We start from the raw sequence: 18,528 nt of genomic DNA on the forward strand, positions 1-18,528 counted from the left end.
TATAATGTGCTGCAATCTTTAAATGAGAAACTAAGGTAAAAGGAATTTTAGATGCTTCTCATGAGACTGTACTGTTGTTCTTGATGGAATATACTGTATGTAAATGCCAGGATTATTTTTTTTTTTTCCCACATTGGTGCTAAGTCACAGTTTAGTGATGTCATAACTGGTTGCAGACTGCTAGCTTGTACTTACTAAGCTCTTTTTTTCTTCCTTTTCAGTCTGCTTTACAAGAACTTGAAGAACTGAAACAGATTGTTCCCAAAGAGTCTCTTGTTTACTTTTTAATAGGAAAGGTAGGTAAAACTTAACTGTGATCATAAGTTCTTTTGGTTTCCTTTGTTGCAGAAAGGTATGCTTAATGAGAAAATTTGATGCCTGTCACTAAGCTGCTTCTCTTTGGAGCAGTATTCTAAAAATTCCTAAAGCTTTAAATAAGGCTTACTGCTCACAGCTTTGTTATGTATCAGCTTTTAAATGCAAAAGACAGTTATTACTGGAGCAGCTTTCAGCTCTCTTTGAAACAAACAAAGAAAAAATAACCCAAGCCAGTGTTATTCTTTGCCTGCTTTGATTTTGCCACTGACAGTTTGAAAGAGAATTAATTTTAAAAAGCAAGAAATTGATCCTGATAAAGATTCTTCACTGAAAAGAGATACAGTGGTTATGCACACAGCCATATATCTTTCCCTAAAGATGGAACTCTATCTAAAGACTTGATTCAATATGATAGCAATGATGTGATCAGTGGAAATCCTTAAAATTTTGAGGGATAGTCCATCCATCAGTCAGCAGTGTTGGTTATTTGCACGTGTAGCCATTAAAATGTTGAATCACATTCTATGCGTTGTATCAGAAATGCTGAACAAGGAGTAATTGTAGAATACTCCTAAGTCTCCATCAATAGCCTCATGTACTTTTCAGCTGACAGCCTCCCTAAAAGAATTGTAGAAGGTTATCGGTGTGAAAGTGTAGAAGAGTCTTTAACGAGGCTAATAGGGTAGGGTAGCACAGGAGAAGGTACTAGTTTGTCAGTTTGTCTATGTTTACATTCCAACCTTCTTTGTGTTTAATGCCAGAGAAAAGAAATCTGGTAATAAAATCCTCCTTCCTCACCGTCTTCTCTGCTAATATGCTTTAAATAAGTTCTGCAGCTTTCTTCTTCTGTTCACTAGGAAGCAACAAAACAAACTTACCTCTACCACAGTACTGGATAACTCTTATTCAGCAAGATTTCTTTTTATTTTTTTTTTACCTCTCTCCAGTTAAAAAAAAAAAAAAAAAAAAATATTGAAATTTGAAATTTGTTGACTGGTATTTGTCCAGGAGTAGCTGGACCTCTAAATTGACATTAGAGTTGCCATGTCTTGACAAACTTAAGTTCTTTTGCTGTTTAAATGCTTAACACAGATAAATTACTTGGTCATCTGTCCTTAATGATAAGAAGCGCTTCAGTGTGAGTTACAGCGACAAAGAAAGTAAAATATGGGCTGGATTCTGCAGCGCAGTGTTGCCTTGAAAACGTTGCCGTTCAGTTTAGCAGGACAAGCTAGGTGTCACTTAATGTCCCATTATTTTCTCCACCTGCCAATGGCAGGTAAAATGCCACTTGAGGATGTAAGAACTACTGTACTGAGTCAGATCAAAAATCTGTGTAACTGTGTATTCTGCCTTTGCTAGCCCTCAATATGAGAGCTGTAGGGAAGAGTGTAAGATTAATGTGTGCACGTGGTGATACTTCCCCAGACTATTCTCTGGGCCTCTGACATTAGAAATCTGAGACTTTGGACCTTTCCTGAGCCACAAGTAGATTTGGGGTTACAATGACTCAAGAAATTGAAAGAGTGGTGAGGTACGACCAAAAAAAACCATGTACACTAATAGGTTTTACACCACCCTGCTGCAGAGTTCCAAAGCTTAAATTTATATCTGAAGATCCACCTCCTTATGTTTTTTAATCTGTCAGCTGCTAGTTTAATTTTTTTTGGAGTCTTAAATAGAAACACTTGCTCATTCTTTCTACACATGTTTGCTGTTTCCCTTTGGACTCGCATAATAAATCTTTCGTATCTACCCTCTGTTGCTTTTCATAAAATATTAGTTAACTGTGGCTTGGTATGTTTGTTGTCCAAACCTTCAAGTAGCAACTTCATGTAAATGTAGCCTTTTATGCTTTTTATTTTAGGTTTATAAAAAACTGGGTCAAACACATTTGGCCCTAATGAATTTCTCGTGGGCAATGGACTTAGATCCCAAAGGAGCCAATAACCAGATTAAAGAGGCCATTGATAAACGTTACCTTCCAGATGATGAAGAACCAATAACTCAAGAAGAGCAAATCAGTGAATGTTACCCCTATGAATCAGGTTGGTATTTCCAACCCTTTGTCATTCAAGGTGTCATTAGGTGGTAGGAACAATCCCAGGTTTAATAAGTGAAACATACTGTTCAACCTCGCTGCTCAGCAAGTAAGAACTCCAGAGACTCTTCATTCAGAAGAATTCATTTGTGTTTCCTAGAGTAAGCATGAAATAAAGGATTGTGACATTTCTTTAGAATCTGTAGATGGAATAGAACAGAGATAATGACTACTGTAAATGCATACAAATCATGGTTGGCTAATAGTATCCTAGGAGAGCAAGATGTTCTAGAGCCACAAATCTTCCCTCATAGAAGCATGAAATCATTTCAAGGTAACTGAATGTCAACTGAAATTGTCTGTAGAGGCTTTGTCAAAAGTTGAACAAACTGGATGTTGGGTAACAATATTTGGTCTGCTAAACATAAAAGGTGGCTTTTGACAAAAGTCATGGAAGCAGTTTCATTTGAACCAAGAGAAAATAAAGCATTCGCATTATACTACTTGGGAATAGTCCACAAAAAGGAGTGGCCTGGGATTCTCTTCTCTCTAACTTTTTATTATGAGCTTAAACTCCATGAAGCATGGGTAGCTCTGTGAAGCATGGATAGTCATAAATATTGACCTCTTTGATGCAGACTGAAATAGTGATAGAAAATAAATACTAATAAGCAATTTAATTCTTTTCCTCCAAAGAAGAAAATACAGCAGGTTTTGAACTCCTGTTAATAGATATATGCTACATTCTGCAATTCTAAATCTTCAACTGAAAAAGTTGTCATGTTTGCCTACTGTCTATCACGTTGATTTTTGTTGATCCTATCTACAGTGTGCTTTTTAATACTGGAAACTTATCTTGCATTCCACTGCCTGAAGTGTCGAGTTTTTCTTTCCCTGCTATTGTAGTTGGGCTAACTTTGAACACTGGCTCACTGGGGGCTGAGCCCGTTTCTGACCAGAAGATGGAGACAGAGTACTTGAACTGTTGAGCAACACCTAAGCAGTAAAAAAGAAAAAAACACCCCACACCTCAAAAAAAAAACAACCACAAAAGCACCACACAAAAAAAAACCCAAAACCAAAGAAACAAACAAACAAAAAAAATGAAAAGAAGAAAACCCAACACCTTAATCTGCCCAATAAACATAAACAAAATAAAACAGTGTTAGGCTGTGTGTAAGTAATTCAGTTTCCCTGGCTGTGCAGATAAAGTGTAGAAGAGTTTCACAATCTCAGCTGAGTAACTCTTTCAGGATACATGAGACAAGCTAAAGTAAGTTAAGGTAGTACTGGGGGGTGGGGGAATATTGTTTTTAATATATTGGTTAGTGTAAGCCATTTTGTGCATTGACTTGCCTAGCATGGGACTGGCTGTGTCCATTGTACAGAAACCTATAAAGTGTTTGCAGTAAAGCAATAAAAGACATCTGCCTTTCTCCATGTGAAACAACTTTGGTATTTGGGAATTTACAATCAAAATGCTGACTTTTACTGTGGAAAACAGACTCAAGTCTCATTCCTGTGTGTGAAGAACAACCATCATTAGATATTTATCTTTGTTCTAATTTTAACAAGTATAGAAGTTAAATATTTAAGGGTAGCCTCTCAGCATGTACACATTTATCTTGTATGCTGCGCACAGCATGCTGTCTTTATTCAAATAACAGTAGGGATCTAGTTTTCCTGGAAGCTCTAAGCTAGCCATCATCTGAGCTGAGTGAGCAGAGTAATTCTTCAGCATCAGAAATGTCTGTATGCATTTACTCAGAGCAGTTCTCTTACCACATATCTTATGCAGCATTCTTTGTCACAGAAGCAGGGAGCAGGTAGAGGCTGCCTAACACTACTAATTGAATATTATTTGGTTGCAGATTGAGTCATCACAATGTACTAATACAGTGGGTAACTAATGTGAGCATTTCAGGCAGCTGGTGTGTTTTGAAGGAGCAGGAAGGTTAAATTGCTCATAAGGCCATTTTGGAACCCTCCGTACCTAACTAGGTGTCACAGAGATTTCAGTTTTTTAACAGAAGATGGCTAAGGCAGCTTGTTTTGTTAATATGTATTTTGTGTTAATTCCTTTCTAAATGCATTTATTTAGACTTCATTAAGCTGGTAGGCGTCAGTGTATTAGAAGGAAAAAGGGAAAAGCCATATGGCTTTGAAGCATTTTGAGGGGAAGCCCAAACCCATTGCTGCTGTGCTTTTGGCATGATGGAGTTGATTGTGTGGGAATATTTTTGTAGTGAAGCAGCGCAGTAGTGTTTGACTACTTTCTGTTTCTTTTTCTTTAAAGTTGGCACAGACGAATCCCAAGAGAGCAGCATGACGGATGCAGATGACACACAGCTCCACGCAGTTGAAAGTGATGAATTTTAACCTCCAAAAGCCAGTATCTGAGCTTGAGTGTGTGACTGGTACTGTTGTGTTCTCCCCTTCCTTCGCATCCTGGGTCTTCACATCACTGAGCCAGCATTGTCATTATTCTCCACTGACACCATGAGTACACCACTCAGACTTAAACTGTACACAGAGTTAATGGCAGTGCAATATTCAGCTGCTACTGAGTCTGACTAGTTGGCTCTTACACGTTTATGAAAGTGACTGAGGAGGAAATGCTATTTTTGGACTCCCCTTTGCTGGAAAAATATCATGGAAGAAAGACTTGTGGTTTGCTGTAACGAAGCCAGTAGATGTGGGGATAGTACTAATGAAGCAGTGTCTTGTTCTTTTTCCAGAAATGTGTCTTAGTTTGGTTCTTTCTTGGTAAGCAGAGTGCTGAACCTCATTTCCAAGTTCAAGGACAGTGTTGACAAATGCAGGCTGTTAAATAATTTTGCATATTGTAGTGTAACTTAAATGCCAGGGAATGTAAATGACCTTAAAGCTGCAGTGTCTCCAGTGAACAAACACAATGCACATGCTCAGGACTGGGAGTGTGTCAGACTATGTAAAATATCCAGTGTCCCTACTTAGAGTGCAAACTTGGAGGAGTGAAAACAGGAGAATCACATTGCAGAATCAAAGCTTTCATGAAATGCTTTCATGTTCTAACCAGGAATTAATTTATTCACCTAGTTTCTTAAAGGTCAGTGTTTACTTTGTACTTCAGAGAAATAAGTCAGCAACACGTTGCTTCATTTTTCATACACCCCTTGACTTGTTCTTCCCCTTTTAAGAATACAAATTAATAAAGGGCAAAATCAAGCGAGAAACGTAGGTACAACTGTATTGTGAAAACATCAAACCCTTAATCCAGAGCGACTGCGTGTTTCTGAGCAGATAGACTGGGAAGACCATGGAAGCCTTAATACAATCAGAACATTAGTTGAACACATCAAATAATTGTCTAAGATTAGTATCGTTTTTAAAACTGTTTTGTAAAGTGTGGTTCAAGCAGGATGCAAAAATGTGCAATTAATTTGTCTTTTCTCCCTTTTTTTTTTAAGCTGTTCTTTAAGATTCTCACTCTAAGAACACTTTCTTCTTCTACCGAGGCTGCTTCTGTGAGAAGCAAGCTACTCCATGTTAATGAATCCAAAATGATCTTTCTCTGTAGCCTTCTGCAGCAACAATTGGTGCCCTTTATGCAGTGATGGTAAAGAAAATGTATGATATAAGCAGTTTTAAAGAGCAATTTGTGCATAATAAATTGGGAATGATATAAATTTCATAGCAACATATTTGTTGTGATCAGTCTTAATCTTTGGGGGTTTTTTTTAATGTATTGGGTTTTAGGGGTCTTCTAGTTACCTTTAGAACTTCAATTTTTTAAATTCTGTCCTTATCTTACACTAGGCCCATCTTCTGTCATAGCTCCTCTCTGGTCATGAGCCACACAGACACCTTTGTCATTTGAAAAAATAATCCTCAACTCCTGAGCAAAAGTACAATTCTCTGATTCTTTTTTTTATTATTATTTTTGGGTTGTTTTTTTTTTTGAAGTAGGAAGATAAGCAGTGAAAAATAGGCTTAAACTCCCCTAACAGCATGAAAAGGAATTTCTAAAATCTGAGGAATGATAATATATTAAAGAAGCATTGTGCCTGTGCCACGTTCTTCTGATCAGCTTGTGTCTGGAAGGTTGAATGACTGACTGGCAAATCATGACATGTCTCAGCCGGCTTGAGCCTACTGAATCTCGCACTGCTTTTTGTGGCGATAGATATTCTGGGCCGATTCCCTTTCCTGACGAGTTGTCCCTGAGGAAGACACAGGGTTCAAGTTTCCCGAGAGCTGACCTGCATCTACGGTAGAGCTCATGCACAGCACTCTTGAGTTACCTATGTCTGTCCTCGCCTGGTTTTCCCATCCAGCCGCAGCATAAGCAGCTTCCCAGTGCATCCCTCGCAAGGAGGAGTTTCTAAGTAGCACCTCAGCCTAAGGTCTGGAGGCAGCACTTGTGTGAATGCCACCAATTCATGTGTTAATTGGCTTCCATTTGGTTCCCGTCTTATTTTCTAAGCAAAAAACAGGAGTAAGCAGGTGCTACTCGCAAGACTTTTCCATAACAAATGCTGTTGTTTAAATGGGGACCATAGATCTAGGAAGTTAGGTGGCTTTTTCCTTTTTCTTTTGTTCTCTAAAAATTGAACGATTGTAGTAAAACTTTCAACACCCTGGAAAGAGCTCTTAATTCAGCTGGGATGTTAAAAGGATGTTCATGCTACCTGGAAGATTTAATACTTAAAGCTGTCACTTGCTTTATATGTACATCATACCTTAAAGTGATTTTTCTTTTATCCCAAGAATCTCAAGTAACATTTAGACCATGCTGCTATTTTACCTTCTAAATAGATACACAAAATTAGTATTTAAACAATAAAATTTTCCTCTCTTTGAAGAGGGGCAGGGAGAAGGACGGTGAGCATGAAGGCACTCTGGCAGCCAGGTTAGAGCAAGTGTGTTCACTGAAAAGAATTAGGGAACTGTCATTTTCTTACAACAAAACTATGGAAAAATGCAAAGTGTGGGTGTGGTGTGTACTATTTGCATTGAAACAATGTAATTTGTCTTTTTCTTTTTTTTTTTTTTGCTTTTCCTGACTTTTTATTTCAAAAATTGTACAGTCTTAGAAAAAAAAGTCTTTTCTGTTAATATATTTGCGATTCATTAAAGGATGTGGAAAATCCAAATAAACTACTTTTAAAAGCAGGCTTATCCCCAGGTCCTTTGGGTCAGTGTTGGGATTCATCCTTCAGGAGGTGGGCAAGTGCAGCAGAGCTGGAGAGAGGTTTAAGGACACACCTCGGGGGTACGTGGGGGCTGTTTTCTGTCCTGCAGGTGATCCTGGTGTCACCTGTGAGTCTGCTGCAGGCTTCCAGCGAAGTGGGCTGCAAATGTATCTTCCTGGGCTGGAATTTTGGGTGAGGTGTAGGGTGCTAGACCTGATGTTAGGGCCATGCAGCGAGGTTTTGAAAAACGTGTCTGTTTGTCGTCAGCTTACATCCTGCAGCTCGATGAGATTCAATAAGCCCCCAGGTATGGAGCAGATTTTTTAATTATTTTTTATTCTGCCTTCCATAGCATTTATAACATTGTTTGTGGCTGCAACTGTTGTCAGCTCAGCAGAGAAATGATTACAGACTTTGCTATACTTTCAGACCGGGAGGAAAAGCTTGCCAGGAAGGCTGAGGCTCATAGCTGTATAGGAATTCCTCTTGCTGCATATAGTCATCTTGGATTAAAGCTTTTAGCGCTTATTTTTGTCCACTCTATTAGCCTAATCCAGTAATTTTTCTGAGAGCCAAGTTTGGCTGTAAAAGTGACACTGAACTCAACCTTTTCCTACACCCAGTTGCCTCCCCCCCTTTTTCTTCCCCATGTTTCTTTTAATCCTGGACATTATGATTGTGTGTACAAATGCAGTCCTGTAGTCGAATTCTCTGCTCTGTAGCCGACTTCCCGCCCTGCTTTACGCACGGCAGCGAGAGTCGAGTTATTCTTCCTGTGTCTCGGTTGCAGTTTCTCCGTGTCGGCTCAAATACGGGTGATTTAGGCTGTGTGCTTCCTAGCGGTGAGACGAAGCTTTGTTAATGGTAGGCTGAGCTTTAGAGGTCTCCAGAGAAAGGGAAAGCATTAATGAAGTTTGACTTGTAAGCTGCAATACTTGGTTCTGTGTCTGAATCGCAGCAATGCAGGGAACACGAGGAGTTGTTAGTACCTCAGGATTTCCAGCTCGGGAATGTTTCTGGCACCTGGTCTTCATGAACACCTACAGCTGCTTACTGGTGCATCACGCATCATTCTGTTGCTCATCAGTAACTTTGCTGCTGCATCATTTCCCTATTTTCTGTCCTTCTGTCAAAGTTAGTGACTTTGAGTGAGACCTGATCCAGGAGCAGGCTCTGGTTCATTTTTTTTTAAATGGAGCAGAAGAACAGGGTTTCTAAGGCAGGAAGCCCTATATTCCTGATCCTCAGAGGAATAGGGTTTAAAATTATATTAACACAGAGAATAAGACTTCCTCTGCTTCTTTTGCCTATCTGCTTTTCAAACCAGTGTTCGTAGAGCACCTGATTTCTCAGTTAGTTCCAGTCCAGCTGCTATAGAAACCCTGGGAGATGTTCCTTGCTTTGAAATCCCACAGCGGCAGGCAGTCGGGTGAGCAGTGACAGGAGGGGACCCGGTCCTTTCCCTGGGGTCACAGCACCAGACCCAGACAGCAAATGCCTCTCCAGCCTCTGTGTCTTTGCATCCAGCTGGGCAGAATCACTGAGCAAAGCCACAGACCGGGAATGTCAGACCCAGACCAGCCCACGGAGGTGGAAATGGGACAGATGAGGATGAAGGAGACCGAGGAGCCGCTGTGGCAGCTGCAACAGAGATGTAAGACTGATGAGAAATGGGGGAGCGGGCATGGCGGGGTGACATGTGGGACTCGGGCTGAGTGATTGTCTCCTCTCTAGAACCAACTGTCACGTTCACCCAGGATTGGGCTGATTTGGGGCTTTTCTGGGTTTCTCAGCACTTCAGCAGGAGCAATGCTCAGCAGGGCCACCCTCTGTGCCTCTGCAGCCTTACGGCACAGGTGAACACGGACACTGATGGCTCCTGCATCTGCCGGTGCCTGTACATCTCAGCCGTGGCTCTGGCTGCATTTCTGGTCCATCCATCAAGGGCTGGGGGTCCTGGCCCCCCTTCATGTGATGCTCCGACCCATTCTCATCTGGGACCTGTTCTCCTGGCCCAGACTATTTTATTCATCCTTAAAGGATGGGAAGGATTTCAAATATCCTAATGGTACCCGTAAGGGAGGTATCAGAAACGCCTTCCAGATCAGACAAAAAACCCACTTTCAAAGGTCAATTCCATCAAAAATACCCCAGAAAACCACATCCAGAAAGGAGCTGCAAGTTCCCTTCTGACAATGTTTACATTCAGACATTTTATCGGTTAAAAATCTCCTCCTGTTCCAAAATCCAGCAGTTCATATCCACATATGTACTGAACAACAGAAATTCTTTTTTGTCAAGACATTTGGAAAGCGAGCTTAAGAAGACAAGAGGATTAGTTTGCTGCTTTCTGCCTCTTTTGGTTTCTCGTGTGTCTCAACAGATTTGAAAAAGGCACTTTCTGGCGGGTGTTTCTCTCTTGGACCCATCGCCCTGGGTGAGCGGCACATCTACTGCACCCGCTTTTAAGCACTTCGTTAAGGCAATCTGCTGCGTCACTGGCCATCGCCTCCAGAACATGGCTGTGTTCTGGATTTTCCTGGATAACCAGGAAAAACAGCCTGGTTGCAACAGCCATATGAAAACCACCTTCCCTGGGGAAGCAGAGGATGGTATCTGCATAGGAGGCGGTGAATGTGGCTGCTCTGTGTAGGGTGTCTATGTACTTTAATTAAAATATAGAGGAGTTTGGCTGCTACATTGAGTAGGGCCAGAAGTGGCTTTGGTCCTAAAACTGAAAATACCTGCTGAAAAGACTGCCAGTACCTAATAGCATGTGCGTGGTAATCCTCTGACAGAGAAAGAAGTCTCCTGCCTCCCCACGCTGGATGAGTTACCAATGTTCAGCTAATCCCACGTAAAGCCTCTGGGTGTAGCGGAGTCTCTCCCTTCATCGGCATCGTCTGGTGGATGAACCTACCTGGTCTTTGGGGAGGTGCAAGGGCAAGAAATGACAGCTAAAACCCAACATGCCTCAGTTTGTCCAAGGAGCCAGAAATGGGAATTTCCTCCTTTGATCCATCCCAGCAGAACTCACCTTTATCCAGATGTTGGGGATGTTTTACGATGGTACAAAACATCGCAGGGATTCCTGGGGGAGCAGGGCATCGAGGATCAGGATGTCATCTATGACGTTGACATGTTTGGAGCACCTCAAACATTCACTCCACGGCTCCGCTGTCCCAAAGGGAAACCGCCACTCTTGTCACACAGGACCATCAGCGAAAAGCGAAGGAGCTTGTCTCATTCTCAGCCTGTGGGACGTGGAGTCGTGCCTTTTATTTGAATTAAACTCAGCCCCGTCACTGGGATAGAAGCTAAAAGACAAAAAAAAAAAAAAAGGAACAGTGGAAGCAACTGAATGAAGACCCCTGCCATTACGTCCCCCCCCCAATGTGAGCAGGCAGAAGGAGAAGCCAGCGGAAGGAAGGGTTTTCCGTGTCTGGGAGAAGGTGATGACGCTGAAGATGACCCCGAGACCAGCGGCGTGTGGCTGACGAGGGGACGCGAGGGACCCGCTGCTGGGTCACCTCGGTTGGCCGGACCCACGGGAGCCACAACGCGGCCCAGGCACGGCCACGCTGCTGGGCCTCCTGCAGCCCCGGTGTCACCCGTGGGGCGGGGGCTCGTGTCAAGTGGCTGTCACCCGTGGGACGCAAACCTGGTGTCGCTCGTGGGGCAGGAGCCCTCGTCGCCTGTGGGACGTAGGCCCGGCGTCACCTACGGGACACGGGCCCGGTGTCACCTGTGGGATACGGGCCTGGTGTCACCCGTGGGACAGGAGCCCGGTGTCCCCTGCGTGCCAGGGCTGCCTCCATACCTGTGGGACGTGAGCCACCCGTGGGTCACGAGTGGCCTTGTGGCCCCGTGCGTCACGATCGGGTGCTACCTGCGGGGCAGCCGTGCCCCGTCACCCGCCGGACACCCCTCCGAGTCCCCGACTCCCCCCCCCCCCTTCCCTTCCTCCGGCGAGACCTCCGCCGCCCCCCACCCGCCGCGCCGGTCCCGCGTGGACCCGTGGCTGCGCCGGGAGGCGGCCCAGCGCCCCGGGGCCTCCCGGCCGGGCCGGGCCGGGCCTGCGGGGGGTCAACGCGGGAGAGAGTGGGGGGGTGGAAGGGAAGCACCGGGCGGGGGGTCCCGGGGAAGCGCGGGGCGTGTGTGTGTGGGGGTGCGTGGGTGGGTGGGGGGTGCGGGGGGTGCCGGGCATGGGGGGGGTGGGGGGGGCGAGCCGCGGTACCGCATCAATCACCCCCCTCCGCCCCGCCCCTCCGGCGCTGACTGACGCGTCGGCGGCCAATGGGGCGGGCCCATGCCCCGCGCTCAACCAATGGGGGCGGGGGAGGGCGGAAGGTCCCCACTTCAAGGCTGGTTGAGCGGCGCAGGTAGGTGCGGGGCGAGGCGCTGCCGGTGCGGGGCGGCTGGTTGAGGGGGGGGAGGAGGCAGCCCCCTCCCCGCAACCGGGGAGGGGGGACCCCGGGGGGGCTGGCACGGAGCGGAGCCCGCTGACCCCCTTCCCTCGCCACCCGCGGCCAGCGTCAGGCCAAGTCGTGCGCCCCCCCCCCCCCTCCTCCTCTCGCCGCCGTCCCGCAACTTGGCTGCGGGGGCCGGGCCGCGGTCGGGGCTGTGAGGGGGGGGCGGGCGGTTCCTCCCGTGGCCGCCCGGGGAGTTGAGGGTCGGGGCTCGCCGCGGGGCGGGAAGGAGGAGGTGGGGGGGGGGACGACGACGGGGGACGGGCCGGCCGCAGGGCCCGGGGCGTCGGGGAGAGCTCCGCCCCGCCGCGCTGCCCGAGGTGGGGGGGCCGGGCCGGGCCGGCTCCGTGAGGAGAGGGGACCCCCCCACACACCCCCTCCCCGCCCCTCTTCTCCCGCTCTGGGCCTCCATTTTAGCCCGGGGAAGAGAGGCCCGGCCCCGGGGGGCTTCTAGAAGGATCCGGGGGTGGAAGACCCCCGGCCCCCCCCCCCGAACCTCCCGGCCCGGCCTGTGGGTGCTGCTGGGCCCCATCCCCGCCGGCCGGCCCGGGGTGGGATGGAGGTAGAAGGAGAGGGGGGGTACGGGAGAACGGGGGTCGTGTGTGTCCTGCTGGCTGTGTCCCCCCCCCTCCCCCGTTTGCTGACAGCCCTTTCTTTCCTCAGGTCCTGGATTTTTTCCACCTCCTCGAATAAATAAAGAAGAAACTTGCATACCTACCAGGCGTCGGCAGAGGCTGGAAGGATCCGGAGGCCCTCCCCGCGCCGCTGGCTGACCGCCTGGACCACAGGTGGCGAGGATGGGCCTGGCCAAGATGCCCAGTGAGGTACGGTCTCCCCCGCTTCCCGCCTGGCGAGGCCAAGCTTTGGGGTTTGCAAACCGCCGGGTCGGCTGGGCCGAGCTGCGTTCGCAGGCGGTTTTTTAGTTTCTGAGGGTGCGGGATGAGCCTGGAGCCCTTGCACGTAGTTTCTTGGTTGAATGCGTAACTTTAAAATGGAGGTTCGGGAATACGGCTGAAAATGTGGATTCATCCTGCATGCGTGCAGGGTGTTTCTCTCCCCAAAAACCGTGCCGATGCCCGTACGTAGCGAAGAGACGTGTAGCCTCCTCTTGGGAGTGTGTGTATGTGTTTCCTGGTATTACCCGTCCTTGCATGCAACAGCATCGAGACATCAAGGTATGACTTGCCCAGAAAATGAAAGATCTCTTACTTCCCCCCCCCCCCCCCTTATTGTGTGTATCTTTAAACCCCAGGTTTACATCAATCAGGTCCTTTTTACATGCCGATATAATCTGGCTTATACATCTACTTATAATATCAAGAGAGTTTTGCGTGTACCTGTCAGAGCGGTCTCGGCTTTGTCCCGTGAAAACCAAAGGTTTTCACTCTCACATGTCCGTGCCTCTGGCTTCCCCACATGCGAAGCGGCCATAGTGCTTCTGGGTCTGGAGTGGAGGGCAGTGAGGGTTTGCTGATACTTGTTTTGAAAAGTCACCTCTTACCTTGCTAATGTTATTACAGGTAAAGAATTGTGTCCTAAGCACTTAAGTACAGCAATCAAGTTCTGTGAAGCTGAATAAAACCTAAAGGGAAGCGCTAAAGGGAAGGGTATTTCCTTCTTTTCATAAATCTTCAAGCCAAAGCAGCCTGACTTTAGGCCAATTATGGAGGCTGAATTTAGACAAATTCTCTTGTAATGGGAAAACCAAAAATCTTTACTCAATCCTTTCACACTGACCTTAGACAAATCTGCTCTGGTATCTGATCTCCAGTTGGCTAACACAACAGTAAATGCTCTTATTCTTTGTACACATAATAACAGTAAGTGTTATGTGGGCTTTAAAAAAGGAATTAAAACTCCCTGTTACAGGTTTTGGAGGTTATCACCATATTTCTTGGAAGTCTGTGTTCCTACAGTTCCTGCTGAAACTGGTAGGAAGTCAGCAGATAGCTCCTCTGGAAACTGGTCCTTATTTTCAGAGTGCCACACGCTGATGTATTGGCTAAATGGGGGTTTAGCATGTGGCTGCGTGGAGCTTGACACCCGTGTGGGTACTTGTGTAGCCATAGGGTGTTGTCAGCCCTGCGATTTCAGTGTGTATGCCAACTAACGAGGGTCTGCAGCAGTCAACAGTGATGTTGCGCTGTCTAACAAAACGTTCCGATTCCAAACGTGAGCTTGTTAGCCTCTTGCTTCAGTCTGGAAAACTTGGAGGAGTAAAAAGGTAAAATTTAAGAGCGCTCAAGCCATTGTGAAACAGAGAGACAGTGTCATCTTCCTGTTGATGGCTGGGAAAGCTGCAGGTAGTGCCTGCGCTGTGCAGCCTGGCTGCTGGAGAGAGAACCCCGGCTTTGGATTTGGGAGGGCACAGAAGGCACCCGCTCGCTCCAATGGAGCGGGTCAGGGATGGGCACGTGGGAGGATAACTCCAGGTCCTTTCTGCTTGCCACAAGCTGGCAGGAGCCGAGGGGAATGAGGCGCGCCTGTGGCAGCCGGTCACACGTAAGTCTGCTGGAGGGTGTACCGAGGAGGATGTGCAGACTGTCGTCGTGTCGGGCCGTCACGTCCGCTTGGCGTTTTTGCTTAGAGGCGTTCACTTCTTGTGGTGAGGATCTAGTTGGACCTTGTTTTTTTGAGTGTATGAGTGTGTCATCTGTTCCTATGCCAATTGCTTTAAGTCTCTGATTAGTACCTATTTGAGTGCTTTTGTGTCCTGTATCCCTGACTTGCGCTGAAACTCTAGTGCCTAATATTATCGTCACAGTTTGCAATGCTTTTTCATCATAGAAGAGAGCAACTCCGTTATAGCCCTTAAATTTTATAAATCTCTTTACCTGCAGCTCCTCAAAGGGGAGGGAGGGTTCCTCAGAGCAGAGGAGCAGGAAGGTCTGCCTGGTTCTTCACATCTAACAGGCACAGGAAAAAATCTGCAGACTGTGCTGCTCCAAAGCTCTCTGAGCTGTGTTGGTGGTCGCAGAAACGGGAGACTCGCTACCTTATTCCTCTCGTTGCCATTTCCCTGCGGTCATCTGGGCACCGATTCCTCTGAGCTAGACTTGTCATAGAAAGTATCGTGAATAAGGAGAGCATGTAGGGACTTGACTTTTTCCACCTATGATCTCTGATGTCTGCCTGCGTTGCTGAGGGTTTGAAGGCAGGTGAATTTGGCCGGGACTGAGGCATTTGTGTGAAGCCCTGAAGCTGGGGGCTCAGAGGCTTGCAGATTGTGTTATCTCTGGAACAGGAGCTCTTGGAGCACAGCTCTGATCTCAAGATGCTAGGTGACTCTTGAGCGTGACCAAAAGAGTAAATAGTCTAATATCCTGGTTATCGGCTATGTTTCAGTCTGGTTAAACTGCTGCTCCGGTTTAGGATTAAACTGAATTATGAGCAGCTACCAATAGAGTGGTAATTTTTTCCCCGAGTCTGGAAATCCAAACAGCAGTAGAATTGTTCCAAGTGCCCCACAGCAGAAATAGAAACTAATTCTTCTGTTTGTGGATCTGATAAAAGCCATGTGAAAAAGAAGGCTATAATATGAATTAACAAACAGAGACTCTTAAAACTAGTGTTCATCCTGCTTGTGGCAGAGGGAGAGCTTTTGCATCCCAGTGTCAGCAGTGACTGGAGGCTGGCCTTGGGCGGTCTCAGATTTGCTGTTGACTCACGAGGGGAAATGTGAGGTGCTGGGTTAGGTGCAAGTAGAAACTATGAAGACATTCTGTGAGCCTTAGCCATGGCTCGTGGATGAAGGAAAGTACATCAAAACTTTCCAACTGGAAGACGAAGGGAGGGTTGAGTTATGCAGCAGGTATTAGTCTGGTCTCCCTCTCAGCCCCATGCTGCTGGTAGCATACCCCTGCTTGTTACCAGTTGCTGGGTTCTGAACTAATTCTTTTATTTATGTGAAACTCCTTAACCTGTTTGTCTGTCATACAATGGAATGGAACATTACCCGTAGCAGTGGGAACAGAAGTGTGACATGTCTCTGCTGTAACTATACAAAACCCATACGGTGTATTTCAGTGTTGAGATTTGAAAGGCTTGTCCCCTAAAACTCAATTAGCCTACGTCTCATGGTTTTTTAAGACATGGGCTTTTCCATGGTTAGTGGAGGATCACATTTCCCTCTCCTTTCCTTTTTTTTTTTTTTTTTTTTACATTCTCCCCCCCCCCCCCCCCCAATATAACTACCTATAACCTGAAATGGATGGAATGCAACTTTTAAAAAGTGTCCTATCACCTTACTTATTCTGCTATTCATTTGTATTTTATTTTACTGCTCGCATCATTAAATGTCTGGGATCATACAGTGTACTCTGCGCAAAACATACTGATTTCTATAAAGAAGTATTGCCTTAATTGCTGCCATCATGGTGTTTCTTAAGCAAATACACAAGAAAGCTGATGGGATCTGAGGCTTACCCTTGCACCTCTTAGGCAGTTTCATACACATGTTTTGGATAGATCTAAGCCAACATGATAATATTGTTGGCAGTTCATGGGGACCTACATGATATGGGGTTACAATTAAATGTAGGTTTGGATGCTTTACCCTCAGCAAGTTGATAAAACCTAGCTATTGGTCGCCAGCTGGACTAACAGCTTAAAAATTCAGGGTGCTTTATTGTGAGTACTTAGCCTGCTCTTCTTCTTCAGAAAGTATTTGACTGTATTCCCCAAACTGGTACAAATAGAAATTCCCATGAGGACTTTGGGAAGTCAGGCTCTTCTGTACAACGTGCGTTGGTCCGATGCAACAGTGTGGAGTATTCGAGTACTTTTGGGCATGATGAGACCTACGTCTTTGGCAGGGACTCAAAAATACAGTGGTGAAGTTTGTTTGTTACCTTTGTTAAATAGTGTTGCATTCCCAGCCTCTCATCCCTATGGAAACCATAGAAATACATTTCGCAGTTGAAACCATAATTGATTCAAAATAGCTTATTACTATGTCATAATAACAAATGCCCCTTAACTTCACAGAAGATTAAAATAATTTCCCCCCTAGCCTGGGTAACAATAGAGCTGTGACCTTGAGAGGTATGGATGTTCTATAAACTAGACTCTCCAATATGAGAACAGGCAATGTGTGTTGTCCTTGAAGTTATGAATGTCTGTATCAAATGACTTGATCTAAATCATCAAGGGGGTTTTCAGACAAGCAGTGTTACTTCTTATGTGGATCACTTGGCTTTTTTTAGTGAGTAGTATATAAATTTCCTGTTTATATCAAGCAAACTAAAACTTAATCCATTGATCTAGAAGTCCCCAGGGAAGATCCAGGTTTGTAGCTCGACCTCAGGATTTGTTAGTGGAACAGAGACCTCGCTGTTCAGGGAGGTATCAGAGTTGCTTAGCTCTACCAGCCTCTGCACTATTACCATCATGTGGGTCTACTCTGTGTTTAAGGGCTTTGCTCTTTTTCTTTCCTTTCTAGTGAGCATTTTCAGAATAGCTGGCTGGGATGTGCTGTGTCCATCACAGCTAAGGACTACCTTTCTTAATGTCACTGGACACTTTGTTGAAGAAGAATATCAGAAGAACAATGATCACTGCTAAGGTCTCTAGTTGTTGCTACCGCTTATCTATATTTGGCTTTAAACCAGACAAGTTTTGCATATTCTGAAGCCTCTGTGGCCACTGACATTTGAGTTGGCTCCTTTTTGTTAGGATGTCTAATGAGGTTGCAAATGAAGATGTAGAAGTTGTGGTTGTGTCTGTAGGGAGTCTCATTGCTGTGTTCTTTGGTGGCCATTGCCTTCTCTACCTTCAGGATGTTTCTCAAACTGATCTAGCATCTTTGCAGGCTCAAAAGTCTCCCTTTGTGTGTCCTAGCATATTTGTTAATGTAACTATATGTACAACTATGCATATACTTATTTTATAGAGACTGTTACATTTCTGAGGCAGGTGCAATCAAAGCAAGTCATGAGGATTAATAAGTAGAGGCTATGAACCTCTGTGGGAAAGACGAGGTAATGGTCAGGTATGCGCAGTTGAGTACATAACACTCAACCATATATTGAACCCTGTGGTTTGTGTGTTCTTGATGCTTTGCGGAAGAGGGCGACTTCAAAGAAAGACTTAAAGGATGGTGCTGTAAAAATATGGATTTGCTGGGGAGAGCTCCTCTTGTTCATGTGGGGCATCTCAACAGTAGTAACGAAGCTGTGCCAGGGACTCATGGGCCAGGGTAGCTGGTACAGGAGTAGCGAGGTGACCTGGAGGAGATGTTGCGGCACTATTTTGAATGGAAAATGGAGACTGGAAGGGCTATAAAAAGGTATGTGTCAGAGGCCAAAGTTGTATTATTTTAGACTACTGCACAGCAATTTTTGCTACATCATCTCTAGATCAGGTTGACTGATGAAAGCTGTAGATACATCTGTGCTGCAGGAAGATCCAGATCTGTACCGGACTGTCAAGCTAGAGATCTCAGCTCTTGGTTAGTCTCGCCTCAATTACCAGAAAATTCTGCAGTGCAGAAGGAACAAAAGATTAGAAACTTTATTGCACAGGAATT

The 18,528-nt window shown here is 45.6% G+C and overlaps 2 protein-coding genes and 1 long non-coding RNA gene across 9 annotated transcripts in view; 2 read left to right on the forward strand and 1 right to left on the reverse strand.

Annotated features, from left to right (window-relative positions):
* The window catches only part of CDC27 (cell division cycle 27), a 33,511-nt gene extending 27,262 nt beyond the window's left edge, over positions 1 to 6,249 (forward strand). For 5 of the 7 annotated variants that reach the window (XM_075036276.1, XM_075036277.1, XM_075036278.1 and 2 more), the window contains 3 exons: positions 222 to 296; positions 2,186 to 2,366; positions 4,656 to 6,249. In XM_075036276.1, coding sequence (XP_074892377.1) covers positions 222 to 296; positions 2,186 to 2,366; positions 4,656 to 4,738 — 339 coding nt within the window. In that variant the 3' untranslated portion in view covers positions 4,739 to 6,249. Of the gene's footprint in view, positions 1 to 221; positions 297 to 2,185; positions 2,367 to 4,655 lie in introns of those variants that run through there. The other 2 variants (XM_075036281.1, XM_075036282.1) reach the window with 1 other exon arrangement.
* Positions 6,250 to 7,353: 1,104 nt separating this feature from the next.
* Positions 7,354 to 11,009, reverse strand: LOC142034657 (uncharacterized). Its single transcript, XR_012651714.1, has 2 exons — positions 10,571 to 11,009; positions 7,354 to 9,174 (listed from the first exon to the last, which is right to left on the reverse strand). It is a non-coding gene; the product is annotated as an uncharacterized LOC142034657 (long non-coding RNA).
* A 1,594-nt stretch (positions 11,010 to 12,603) lies between these two features.
* Positions 12,604 to 18,528, forward strand: part of KANSL1 (KAT8 regulatory NSL complex subunit 1) — a 101,310-nt gene continuing 95,385 nt past the window's right edge. Inside the window, exon 1 of the mRNA XM_075036284.1 lies at positions 12,604 to 12,826. The gene's annotated coding sequence lies outside the window, so the exon portion shown is untranslated. The remainder of the gene's footprint in view (positions 12,827 to 18,528) is intronic.

This window comes from Buteo buteo, chromosome 9 (genome assembly GCF_964188355.1).
Source record: "Buteo buteo chromosome 9, bButBut1.hap1.1, whole genome shotgun sequence".
Lineage (NCBI taxonomy): Eukaryota > Metazoa > Chordata > Aves > Accipitriformes > Accipitridae > Buteo > Buteo buteo.